General features: G+C 45.4%; 1 protein-coding gene and 1 pseudogene across 2 annotated transcripts in view; one reads left to right on the top strand and one right to left on the bottom strand.

Annotated features, from left to right (window-relative positions):
* The first annotated feature begins 3,239 nt into the window (after positions 1–3,239).
* LOC110504432 (translationally-controlled tumor protein homolog) lies at positions 3,240–8,698 on the top strand (annotated as a pseudogene).
* Positions 8,699–9,191: 493 nt separating this feature from the next.
* gtf2f2b (general transcription factor IIF subunit 2b) overlaps positions 9,192–13,668 on the bottom strand; it is a 56,250-nt gene continuing 51,773 nt past the window's right edge. For both annotated transcript variants that reach the window (XM_021597641.3, XM_090230150.1), the window contains 3 exons: positions 12,077–12,176; positions 11,761–11,904; positions 9,192–9,674 (listed from right to left, as the gene is read on the bottom strand). In XM_021597641.3, coding sequence (XP_021453316.2) covers positions 9,546–9,674; positions 11,761–11,904; positions 12,077–12,176 — 373 coding nt within the window. In that variant the 3' untranslated portion in view covers positions 9,192–9,545. The remainder of the gene's footprint in view (positions 9,675–11,760; positions 11,905–12,076; positions 12,177–13,668) is intronic.

The raw sequence follows: 13,668 nt of genomic DNA, 5'->3' as shown, positions 1-13,668 counted from the left end.
TGAACTTGGCAAGCTTTTGCCAGTTGATGTATTGTTAGTGACAGAGCTGGCCAAAAGTTGGCTTACATAAGCCATTATTTTTGCCTCAATCAAACTAGACCTCAATACAACCATCGGCCAAACAATTGAAGATTGATATTACGTTTTTTCATTGCAATGTGCGTTGTATTAGTCAGTATGTCAATATAACGTGATTGATCTGTCAATTTCCCTAGATAATTCCCTACTTTTCACACTGACACAGTAATAAACAGCTCAACATTTTACAGGCTTCACTGTCATGGTGCACAGTAGAAGTCTGTGCGGGACCGATTTCTTCATGCAGCTCCACCCGCTACCGCAAGAACTGGTCCCTAACCCTACCGCATTTATTTTCGGCGTATGTGACGCAGCTCATTTGCAGCCGTAGTCCAAGCAATTTTGCGCCATATAAGCAATATCAAATCCGCACACATAATGTAAGAAAATCGTTATATTACCAGATTCACAAATGGCCCTTACATAGTATTACTGGGTTGTATCAGCCAATATGCTATATGTAGTTTGAAGAGAGCAGAATTGGAGAGACTTGCAATTTCTCTTGAGCTTTTTTTTTTATAGTCTACCTTTTAGGAGTGGGATAACGGAGAAAATGGGTGATCAATATTTGGGCCTATTTCTAGGAAATATAATAAACTATAGCCTAGACATAGGCATATTTAGGAAGTGCATTTCCCAGGAAAGATAACTGGCCCGTGATTCTCCGCCCATGTATACATAGGCTATAGCCAACTCTATTTAATTGAGACCACATGCGCAGCTGATATCGCGGGTATGGCTACTGAACTGGAGGCAGCAAGAATGATGACAGCGACCCTTGCTACGTTTTGCATAGTCCTATAGGATGTAGCCTACCTTTCAGGAGGACGATTTGCAGGCAGAGACAAATCAATGGATAATCTATACTCTTTGAAAATGAAAAGGCGCAACGCTGTCTCACCATAGTAGCCTATGTGGGCGTTGTGCCTTTTCCTTTTAAATTATGATTATGTTTTGATTGCACTTCGATTCACATTAGTTGAGCGCCCTACACTTCTTTTCATTATCAATATTTATTTACAGACACTGTAGTAAACTACAGTCTAATCATATTAAAATTATTTTCATATTCAAGTTAACTTCCACGTGATTCTTCGCCCAAGTAGACAGCCTACTATATTTCAATGAGACCACACATACTAGCCGCACTTGAACGCTCACGCCCAACAAAGACAGGTGGGCTACTGAAGTTGAAGCAGCGAATTCTGTGTGTAGGAAAAATGTGATTTTAATACAATAGGTAGGCTAACGCATAGAAAGCAGAAAGAGGACCGTTTCAAAATAAATAGTGTTCATGTCTTAGCAGGATCAGATGGTGACAGCACAGGGTCAGACAGCCAGGGAAGACAAGTCTACGGAGCTCAGGTGAATTTTGCAGTATATTCAGTGAATGATCAAAGTTCCATCTTGATTTGATGGGTTGACCTACAGGACAGCAGCTTAAAGCTACAGTCTGGGATCTGGAAATAATGGTCATTTTAATTATTGAACCATTGATTCTATTCTCGGATAATAAAATGTATCAATGTACACCAAGGTAATTCTTTGACATGCCTCCTTTTAGGGGGATCAGATTGTGACAGCGGTCTCAGCAGGGTCAGGCAGCCAGGGAATACCAGTCTGACAGAGGTGAGGTGAATTTTTGCAGATACAATTATTATCTCGGTCCAGCAAACACTGAACAAGCCAGATGTTATTTTAAGGCTGTCTGACAAACCCCCAAAGTTGATTTCCAAACTGTATCAAGGGTTGATTGAGGTTTTCCCGATTACATAACATGATGAATGGATACAGATATGTTAGAATGCTCCATCATGTTCATATAATCTCAGACATAAATGACTGCAGTTTAAGACCATCCATAGAACGTACTATATGCCTGTGAAACTGAATATCATGCACTCAGAAGTTGTATTCTGTTGGAGGTGTAAAGCACAAAAGGGGACATATTTGCATATGTTGTCTTGTGAAGGCTGGCTGAATTCTGGCAAAGAGGATGTTCTTTTATCTCAGCAATTCTACAGATTCTCCATTCTTGCTGTCTTTGTTTGCTTGGAAATGTTCATACTGGAAACTTATCAGAGGAAACTGTGTAACCTAGCATTTATAGTGGCTAACAAATGCATTGGCCTTAATTGGAAGGTTGATTATCCTCCCACAATGTATGGAAGAAATGTCAAGTTATGTTCAGCATCACTAGATTTGTTTTAAGATTAAGGGTATATTGTGCAACTTTCATAAGGTTAAAAAACAAGTTTTAATGACTCAAACCTGTGTTTGTGAGTAAAAATACTTTCAATTACTACTTAAGTAGTTTTTGGGGGGTATTTATATTTGACTACTTTTACTCCACTACATTCCTAAAGAAATTAAGAAAATTGTGCCATTTGGATTTCCTAATAAAGTCATTTGAAATTGTTTATACTTATATACACAAATATATATATATATATTTACAAAAAATATATGGGTGATTGGAAATGATGCAGACAATTACATTGATGGAAGCCACAATCTGCAATATTAAAGCTGATCTACCCCCCGATTTGTTGTAAATGCATTTTTATTATGTCCCCTCCACTTCCAAAACCAACGTTGCGCGCCTGTAGGTGTATAACTTTACCATAATGACCAGCAACTTATTTGTAATGTGGAACCCATTAAACATAATGAGTTCATATCTACTGCATTGTCTCTAGAGCTGGAGGAGGGAGATGTGGTCTACATGCGTTTCCCCTTAGGCCATGGACTTTGTAATGATTCTCTTAACCATAACATATTCAGTGGCTTCCTGCTCTTCCCTATGTGAAGAGAACAACCATTTTAATTCTGTAATGATGAACTCTGCTTTCTGATGTAAGCTGTACCTGGGCTAAACTCGTACAATGTTCCTTTCTAACCAATAAATTGAAAAGCAAACATGACTCCAGTCTCAGTTGTATTAAGACAAAAGGTTACAAAATGTTTGAAAATTAACTAGTTGGAATTTTACAACATAGCATCTATCATTTGAATCATTGAAATGCATTTATCGTTCTGTAGATATATTTCTCTCCGCCAGAGGGCACAAACATAAATTAGATCATCACCAAACAGCACAGAAGACCGCGTAGGACACGTGATGCTATTTTCTGATAAATTCCAAACTTCAAACCGACAAAATTATCATCTACAAGGACATCATCACTGGTATGGACAAATATATCGAATGCCAATGAATGTCTTTCCTTGAAATTATGCTGTATCATGGTATCTATTCAGAATTAACTGATGGGGTCTTTCATGGTTCCCAGTGCTGTGAAACCAAAGGCAAAGGCCTTGCACAGGCCCACACGTAACCTCAGTTGTGTATGATTTTACCATAACCTATTTTACACTAATACACCAGCTGACTACAGGAAAAGCAGGGCCGAGTACGCCCCCATTCTCATCGACGGGGCTGTAGTGGAGCAGGTTGAGAGCTTCAAGTTCCATCAGCGAAATGTCATGGTCCAAACACACGAGAGAGCACGACAACGCCTATTCTCCCTCAGAAGACTGAAAAGATTTGCCATTGGTCCTCAGATCCTCAAAAAGTTATACTGCTGCACCAGAGATCACCCTGACTGGTTGCATCACCGCCTGGTATGGCAACTGCTCGGCCTCCGACTGCAAGGCACTACTTTAGGGTAGTGGTAAGGCCCAGTACATTCCTGGGACCAAGCTTCCTACCATCCAGGACCTCTATACTAGGCGGTGTCAGAGGAAGGCCCTAAAAATGGTCAAAGACTCCAGCCACCCTAGTCATAGACTGTTCTCTCTGCTACTGCACGGCAAGCGGTACCGGAGCGCCAAGTCTAGGACCAAAAGGCTTCTTAACAGCTTTACCCCCAAGCCATAAGACTCCTGAACAACTGACTAAATAGCTACCCGGACTATTTGCATTGACCCCCCCTCCCCATTTTTACGCTGCTGCTACTCTCTTTTTATTATCTATGTATAATCACTTTTCCTCTACCTACATGTACATATTTAGTGGTGTAAAGTACTTAAGTAAAAATACTTTAAAGTACTACTTTGGGGTGGTGTCCGTTTTGGGTGTCTGTACTTTACTATTTATATTTGACAACTTATACTTCACTACATTCCTAAATAAAATATTGTACTTTTTACTCCATATATTTTTCTTGACACCAAAAGTACTCGTTACATTTTGAATGCTTAGCAGGACAGGAAAATTGTCCAATTCACGCACTAATCAAGATAACACTCACTCAGTCATCCCTACTGCCTCTGGGCTGGCTGACTCACTAAACACAAATGCATTGTTTGTAAATATTGTCAGTGTTGGAGTGTGCCCCTGGCTAGCCGTACATTTAAAAAACAAGAAAATAGGCCCGTCTGCTTTGCTTAATATAAGGATTTTTAAACGATTAATACTTTTACTTTTGATACTTAAGTATATTTTAGCAATTACATTTAGTTTTGATACTTAAGTATATTTAAAACCAAATACTTTTAGATTTTTACTCAAGTAGTATTTTAATGGGTGACTTTCACTTTTGTGAGTAACTTTCTATTAAGGTATCTATATTTTTACTCAATTATGACAATTGGTTACTTTTTCCACCACTATACATATTACCTAAATTACCTCGACTAACCTTTGCCCCCGCACATTGACTCTGTACCAGTACACCATGTATATAGCCTCGTTACTGTTATTTTATTGTTGCTCTTTAGTTATTTTAAATTTTTCTATTTTATTAATTTTTATTTATTTATTCAAATTTACGCTTTTATCAAAGATAAACTTCACTGTAAGGTCTACACTTGTATTCAGCGCATGTGACAAAATGTGATTTGATTTTTGGGGCTTTTAATAAAGGGGACCCATTTGGTTTGGTAATGTAAACGGTGAATATTTACTTATCGTGAAGGCTAGGAGCTAGGTCGTGCACGTCCTATAATAAACTAAACAGGTGCAGCTAACGGTACAAGGCATACCGGTATGTGGATATTAGCTTGTTCAGTAGCCAGTCTGCAGCTGCTTTCCATGTGCACGCTGTCAAAAGGCACTGTCAACTAACACCAAAACACTCAATCGCTGTACTTTCGACTTTCCACCCACAGGTCATTTGCACACATACTATTAGTTTAATGGTATGCTTCTAATCCAGTTATGTTAGCTTTGCAAATCTAGCAGCTCTTGCTAGTACCACAGCAGCGTCTGTAGTCTGTCTGTCAGCCATCTAACAAATAGTGGGCAAGCTCAGCTATGTTACCGGCGGCAGCAGGGCTTGGCCCTAGCCTGGGGAAAGTTTGTACAAGGTCTGAGGCAAACCAAATGTAACTTTAACTGTGAACTATTAATGTGGTTTCAATTCATTCTGTTCTTATTGCAGGGGATGAAATGTTCAGACATTTACAAGATCAAATAATCACCAAATGGGATCGTGTTCGAAGTTCAGGGAAAGGATGCGTCTCCAATGCAGGTATGTGCTCTATGAGATTTGGGGCTGACAGATGAGGTGTATCAGGATTTGGAGCCAGTAATTAAGTTGGGTATTGTCTCATAGCTTTGCACTAAAACAGAGTTTATGAAGACTAGTACAATAAGGTGTTTTATTTCGTGGTATCCAATTGGTAGTTACAGTCTTGGCTCATCGCTGCAACTCCCATATGGACTCGGGAGAGGTAAAGGGCCCGGTCCTCCACAGGAGTCGCTAGAGTGAGATGGGACAAGGACATCCTTGTCAGCCAAACACTGCCCTAACCTGGACGACGCTGGGCCAATTGTGCGCCGCCCCATGGGTCGTGGCCGGCTGCAACAGTGCCTGGACTCAAACCAGGATCTCTAGTGGCACAGCTAGCAACTGCAATACAGTGCCTTAGACCCCTGCGCCACTAGGGAGGCCACAATAAGGTGTTTGACAGTATTGAGACCCAACCACTGAGTGACTCAGCACTCACTCTCTTCCCTTCCCTCCCTCCCCCCTCCCTCTCTCCCCTCCTATCTTCCTCCGGTCCTCCCTTCAGATGGTCAGTAGAACATTGATGACTCTTTGCTGGGGGTGAATGCGTCGGCAGAAGTGCAGGATGACGTCTGTGAGTCCAGGACGGTCAATGGAGTGGACATCGTTCTCAACCACAGACTGCAAGAGACATCCTTCACCAAGGACTCATACAAAGGATATATCAAGGACTACATGAAGGTGTGAGTGTGTTAGTAAGGGGTGTATGTGTGATGTTAGGTTAGCCCTATCAATCCCCCTTTGCACCCCGCAAAGCTGTAATTGTACATTTAAAACAGTCACTATTTGAAATTAAACACAGTTTAAGGTGCGTGTGTGCGCACATGATCAAGGCTAAGCTGGAGGAGAACAACCCAGATGGAGTGAAGCCCTTCACGACTGGAGCTCAGGAGGAGATCAAGATGATCATGGGCAACATGAAGAACTACCAGGTAACCAACTACATCTACTACCGCCTAATAGCCCAGTTAGTTACACATGTTCTACCCGAGCTTGCTGGGTATTCCTAGACTTGAGGAGAACCTGGGGTGTATTCATTATGCCGATTCTCTTTCACTCATTTGGTCTCGCCCTTATCTCCTTGTTTCTGTTTACCCAATCTCCCTCCCTCACTCTCCACCCCTCTCTACCCTCCTGCTCCCACCCCTCACTCTGCCCTCCTGCTCCCACCTCACCCTCCACCCCTCACTCTACCCTCCTGCTCCCACCTCACTCTACCCTCCTGCTCCCACCTCATTCGCCACCCCTCACTCTACCCTCTTGCTCCCACCTCACTCTCCACCTTCCTGCTCCCACCTCACTCTACCCTCCTGCTCCCACCTCACTCTCTACCCTCCTGCTCCCACCTCACTCTCCACCCCTCACTCTACCCTCCTGCTCCCACCTCACTCTACCTTCCTGCTCCCACCTCACTCTACCCTCCTGCTCCCACCTCATTCTCCACCCCTCACTCTACCCTCCTGCTCCCACCTCACTCTCCACCCCTCACTCTACCCTCCTGCTCCCACCTCACTCTACCCTCCTGCTCCCACCTCACTCTCCACCCCTCTCTACCCTCCTGCTCCCACCTCACTCTCCACCCCTCTCTACCCTCCTGCTCCCACCTCACTCTCCACCCCTCACTCTACCCTCCTGCTCCCACCTCACTCTACCCTCCTGCTCCCACCTCACTCTACCCTCCTGCTCCCACCTCACTCTACCCTCCTGCTCCCACCTCACTCTCCACCCCTCTCTACCCTCCTGCTCCCACCTCACTCTCCACCCCTCACTCTACCCTCCTGCTCCCACCTCACTCTACCCTCCTGCTCCCACCTCACTCTCCACCCCTCTCTACCCTCCTGCTCCCACCTCACTCTCCACCCCTCACTCTACCCTCCTGCTCCCACCTCACTCTACCCTCCTGCTCCCACCTCACTCTCCACCCCTCTCTACCCTCCTGCTCCCACCTCACTCTCCACCCCTCACTCTACCCTCCTGCTCCCACCTCACTCTACCTTCCTGCTCCCACCTCACTCTCCACCCCTCACTCTACCCTCCTGCTCCCACCTCACTCTCCACCCCTCTCTACCCTCCTGCTCCCACCTCACTCTCCACCCCTCTCTACCCTCCTGCTCCCACCTCACTCTCCACCCCTCTCTACCCTCCTGCTCCCACCTCACTCTCCACCCCTCACTCTACCCTCCTGCTCCCACCTCACTCTACCTTCCTGCTCCCACCTCACTCTACCCTCCTGCTCCCACCTCATTCTCCACCCCTCACTCTACCCTCCTGCTCCCACCTCACTCTCCACCCCTCACTCTACCCTCCTGCTCCCACCTCACTCTACCCTCCTGCTCCCACCTCACTCTCCACCCCTCTCTACCCTCCTGCTCCCACCTCACTCTCCACCCCTCTCTACCCTCCTGCTCCCACCTCACTTTCCACCCCTCACTCTACCCTCCTGCTCCCACCCCACTCTACCCTCCTGCTCCCACCCCTCTCTACCCTCCTGCTCCCACCTCACTCTACCCTCCTGCTCCCCACCCCTCACTCTACCCTCCTGCTCCCACCTCACTCTACCCTCCTGCTCCCACCTCACTCTACCCTCCTGCTCCCACCTCACTCTACCCTCCTGCTCCCACCTCACTCTACCCTCCTGCTCCCACCTCACTCTACCCTCCTGCTCCCACCTCACTCTACCCTCCTGCTCCCACCTCACTCTACCCTCCTGCTCCCACCTCACTCTACCCTCCTGCTCCCACCTCACTCTCCACCCCTCACTCGACCCTTCTGCTCCCACCTCACTCTACCCTCCTGCTCCCACCTCACTCCACCCTCCTGCTCCCACCCCTCACTCCACCCTCCTGCTCCCACCTCACTCCACCCTCCTGCTCCCACCTCACTCTCCACCTCTCTCACCATCCTCCCTCCCACTGTAGTTTTTTTATTTTACAGGTGAGTCTATGAACCCAGATGGTATGGTTGGTCTGCTGGACATCCGTAAGGACGGCATCACTCCCTTCAAAGACGGCCTGGAGATGGAGAAATGCCCAAGACCCTTTAGTTCAGTCTACTTGTGTAATAATAACACTTGTTATAACCACTGCCCTTCCTCCTCTCTTTCATAGTAATACTCAGGTCTCAGAACTTTGTTTCTATTAGCTGCTGCATCTCACCTGACCCACGACCAGGGACCAACCAGACCACGACTCTGCATTACGTTTGGAATGGAAGTATTATATGATGCCCAAACCAAGTCATGTCTATGGGGTTGACAGAAAGGGTGCTGTGACAGTGTTAAGGTATGGATCTTATTGATTATGGTGTTCAACTTTGAGTATTGCAGTGTTCTGTTAACTGGTATCAAATTTGCAGCTGCACACAAGCCTAACTGACTTGTTGGAAAGGTGGCATCCTATGACGGTCAGAGCTCTTCAGTAAGGCCATTCTACTGTCAATGTTTGTCCGTGGAGATTGTATGGCTTTCCACTTCATACATCTGTCAGCAACGGGTGTGGCTTAAATGTCAGAATCCACTCATTTGTATGCATGTATATATGTGTAGTTTACCTCAAAAGCTTGTTGTCACATTCATTGAAAGAAAATGTCAAATATTCCAAAACCGGTAGTTACATTATTTTATAAATGATTTACAAATGATAGTGCAAACTTTCAGCTTCTGTAAGTAGAGTGAAGAAAACAAATATTACAATTTCTATAAGCTGCACCAAACAACATAAAAAAGAAGCCATCCAAAAGAGTGTTGCTTTAAGGCAAGTGTTTCACACAGTCTGGTTCATAGTGCACGATCCCCACACACCATCCCACCAACAGCTGATGAAAGGTAGACCCTTTGTGATCATGTCGTTTTGGGTATCAGAATTAGATAAAGTGAAAGACAAAATAACAAAGACTTCTGTGATGGTAGGCCCTCAGGTCAATGTCTGTATCCCAGCCAGGGTGCTCTGTTCTGGGCTAGTCACCCTTTATCTCCTCCTCTCCTCCCTGGTAGTGGCGGTACTCTGGCTTCAGTTCCCATGTACTCTTGTGCGTCCCTTTAGTGTTGTACACTCCTATCTCCCTCAGGATCTCCTTCAAGTAGGTCTACAGGAAACACACAGACAAACATCTCTCAGAATCTCCTTTATATATGTCTATAGGAGAGAGGCTCTTTCTACAGTGTCCATTGTCACACAGCTACAGCCTGCACCCTTACTCTGAAAACTAGAAGCATCTACCAGTGAGGCGAGTCTACCTGTTATTCTTAGTGTCAAAAGCCATTTGTTGTAGTTGATAATGTCCACCAGATGTCAATAGTGGGTAATGGTTGACATTCCTCCTCCAGATACAGGTCTACAGTATGTGTTCTGATCCTGTTCAACTTATTAAGTATGACTAATCAGGCCTCAGGTTACTATAGTTCACTCTGACATGCTGTTCTCCCTGTGAAGCACCCTGGAGAAGGTTACAGTGGTGGAGTCTAATCGATCCTAGAGAGAGAGAGGGTTACAGTGGTGGAGTCTAATCGATCCTAGAGAGAGAGGGTTACCGTGGTGGAGTGTAATCGATCCTGGAGAGAGAGAGGGTTACAGTGGTGGAGTCTAATCGATCCTAGAGAGAGAGGGTTACAGTGGTGGAGTCTAATCGATCCTGGAGAGAGAGGGTTACAGTGGTGGAGTGTAATCGATCCTAGAGAGAGAGGGTTACTATGGTGGAATGTAATCGATCCTAGAGAGAGAGGGTTACAGTGGTGGAGTCTAATCGATCCTGGAGAGAGAGGGTTACCGTGGTGGAGTGTAATTGATCCTAGAGAGAGAGGGTTACAGTGGTGGAGTCTAATCGATCCTGGGGAGAGAGGGTTACAGTGGTGGAGTCTAATCGATCCTGGAGAGAGAGGGTTACAGTGGTGGAGTCTAATCGATCCTGGAGAGAGAGGGTTACCGTGGTGGAGTGTAATCGATCCTGGAGAGAGAGAGGGTTACAGTGGTGGAGTCTAATCGATCCTGGAGAGAGAGTGTTACCGTGGTGGAGTGTAATCGATCCTGGAAGGAGAGGGTTACAGTGGTGGAGTCTAATCGATCCTAGAGAGAGAGGGTTACAGTGGTGGAGTCTAATCGATCCTGGGGAGAGAGGGTTACAGTGGTGGAGTCTAATCGATCCTGGGGAGAGAGGGTTACAGTGGTGGAGTCTAATCGATCCTGGGGAGAGAGGGTTACAGTGGTGGAGTGTAATCGATCCTGGAGAGAGAGGGTTACAGTGGTGGAGTCTAATCGATCCTGGGGAGAGAGGGTTACAGTGGTGGAGTCTAATCGATCCTGGGGAGAGAGGGTTACAGTGGTGGAGTGTAATCGATCCTAGAGAGAGAGGGTTACAGTGGTGGAGTCTAATCGATCCTGGGGAGAGAGGGTTACAGTGGTGGAGTCTAATCGATCCTGGGGAGAGAGGGTTACAGTGGTGGAGTCTAATCGATCCTGGGGAGAGAGGGTTACAGTGGTGGAGTCTAATCGATCCTGGGGAGAGAGGGTTACAGTGGTGGAGTCTAATCGATCCTGGGGAGAGAGGGTTACAGTGGTGGAGTCTAATCGATCCTGGGGAGAGAGGGTTACCGTGGTGGAGTCTAATCGATCCTGGGGAGAGAGGGTTACAGTGGTGGAGTCTAATCGATCCTAGAGAGAGAGGGTTACAGTGGTGGAGTCTAATCGATCCTGGGGAGAGAGGGTTACAGTGGTGGAGTCTAATCGATCCTGGGGAGAGAGGGTTACAGTGGTGGAGTCTAATCGATCCTGGGGAGAGAGGGTTACAGTGGTGGAGTCTAATCGATCCTAGAGAGAGAGGGTTACAGTGGTGGAGTCTAATCGATCCTGGGGAGAGAGGGTTACAGTGGTGGAGTGGTGGAGTGGAATCTATCCTGGGGAAAGAGGGCTACAGTGGTGGAGTGGTGGAGTGGAATCTATCCTGGGGAAAGAGGGCTACAGTGGTGGAGTGGTGGAGTGGTGGAGTGGAATCTATCCTGGGGAAAGAGGGCTACAGTGGTGGAGTGGTGGAGTGGAATCTATCCTGGGGAAAGAGGGCTACAGTGGTGGAGTGGAATCTATCTTGGAAGGCTGAGCAGAACCGCTCGCAGCGCATACTCACTTATGGTAATGAAATCAGACAGGACAGTGAACAGGTTGCTGTTTGTGTGACTAACCACAGGTTGCTTGGTGACCTCCACCAGGTCTTTGATGTTGTAGTACTGGTGTTTCTCAAAGGCGGAGAAGAGCATGTCCATCACCTGCTGTCTGTCTGCCCTCACCATCCTACCTTCAGCCCTCTTCTTCTTCTCATACTCCACCTACACAAAACAACCCACGGAAAACCCACACAGGGGCAAGGAGGGAGCATGGTAGAAGTGCACATTACAGTTCCAAATGTATATTGATCCAACACTACAAAGATATGGAACCTTCAGGAGCATGCAAGTAGACACGCACTGATTTTAACATGTGATATGGTAGTGTTCTTACGTTAGCAACATGGTTGGACACAGGCTTGAAGTTGTTAGTGACAGCCCTGTCCATCTGCTCGGTCAGACGCTGGGGCTTGGTAGACACCTCAATCTGTAATCTGAGGAGAGGAGGATACATTCTAGAACACTGTCACAGAACTGTTTGAGAGAACCTGAGAAATAATTAAAATGAATGAAGACAGGGTCTTATTGAGAGAAGCAACCCAGTGGGCAGAGCACTGAATATAACAAAAGGCAGAACAGTAGTATCCACTATGCTGTACAATGGTTGAATAACACATATAGCCATTCAGTATAATGTACAGTACTGGCACTGCTGTGCACATACAGACACCAAGGCAGACATGCATGTGCTCAAACACACAGGGAGAGGCTCTACCCAAAATTACAATCAACTAATTGCACCATTACCGCAAAAATGGAAGAAGCAAGTTGAAGGGGGAACAGAAAAGAACTTGTCGGTATATCAGTTTAATATAAAGGTACTTTTTTTTGTAAGTTTTTTAAAAATTTTTTTACAGCTGTGCCAATTAGATGGCAAAATAGTTAGGAAGAGATTTTTGATGCCACATGGTTTATGAATTGATACGCAAAATGGCAACTTAAAAAGAAGATTTTTCAATTTAAATGATTATAAAAATTATTGCAACCAATAGAATGTATATACAGTTGAAGTGGGAAGTTTACATACACCTTAGCAAAATACATTTAAACTCAGTTTCACAATTCCTGACATTTAATCCTAGTAAAGATACCCTGTTTTAGGTCAGTTAGGATCACCACTTTATTTTAAGAATGTGAAATGTCAGAATAATAGTAGAGTGATTTATTTCAGTTTTTATTTCTTTCATCACATTCCCAGTGGGTCAGAAGTTTACATACACTCAATTAGTGTTCGGTAGCGTTGCCTTTAAATTGTTTAACTTAGGCCAAACCATTCAGGTAGCCTTCCACAAGCTTCCCACAATAAGTTGGGTGAATTTTGGTCCATTCCTCCTGACAGCTGGTGTAACTGAGTCAGGTTTGTAAGGCCTCCTTGCTCGCACACACTTTTTCAGTTCTGCCCACAAATTTTCTATAGAATTGAGTACAGGGCTTTGTGATGGCCACTCCAATACCTTGACTTTGTTGTCCTTAAGCCATTTTGCCACAGCTTTGGAAGTATGCTTGGGGTCATTGTCCACTTGGAAGACCCATTTGCGACCAAGCTTTAACTTCCTGACTGATGTCTTGAGATGTTGCTTCAATATATCCACATAATTTTCCTTTCCTCATGATGCCATCTATTTTGTGAAGAGCACCAGTCCCTCCTGCAGTAAAGCACCCCCACAACATGATGCTGCCACCCCTTCCTTCACGGTTGGGATGGTGTTCTTCGGCTTGCAAGCCTCCCCCTTTTTCGTCCAAACATAATGATGGTCATTATGGCCAAACAGTTCTATTTTTGTTTCATCAGACCAGAGGACATTTCTCCAAAAAGTATGATCTTTGTTCCCATGTGCAGTTGCAAACCGTAGTGGCTTTTTTATGGCGGTTTTGGAGCAGTGGCTTCTTCACAAGGTCCTTTGCCGTTGTTCTGGGATTGATTTG

Source organism: Oncorhynchus mykiss, chromosome 3 (assembly GCF_057628025.1).
Source record: "Oncorhynchus mykiss isolate SJ-2025 chromosome 3, ASM5762802v1, whole genome shotgun sequence".
Taxonomy (NCBI): domain Eukaryota; kingdom Metazoa; phylum Chordata; class Actinopteri; order Salmoniformes; family Salmonidae; genus Oncorhynchus; species Oncorhynchus mykiss.
Note: the sequence above shows the minus strand (reverse complement) of the source record. Positions and strands in the feature narration are given on the sequence as shown.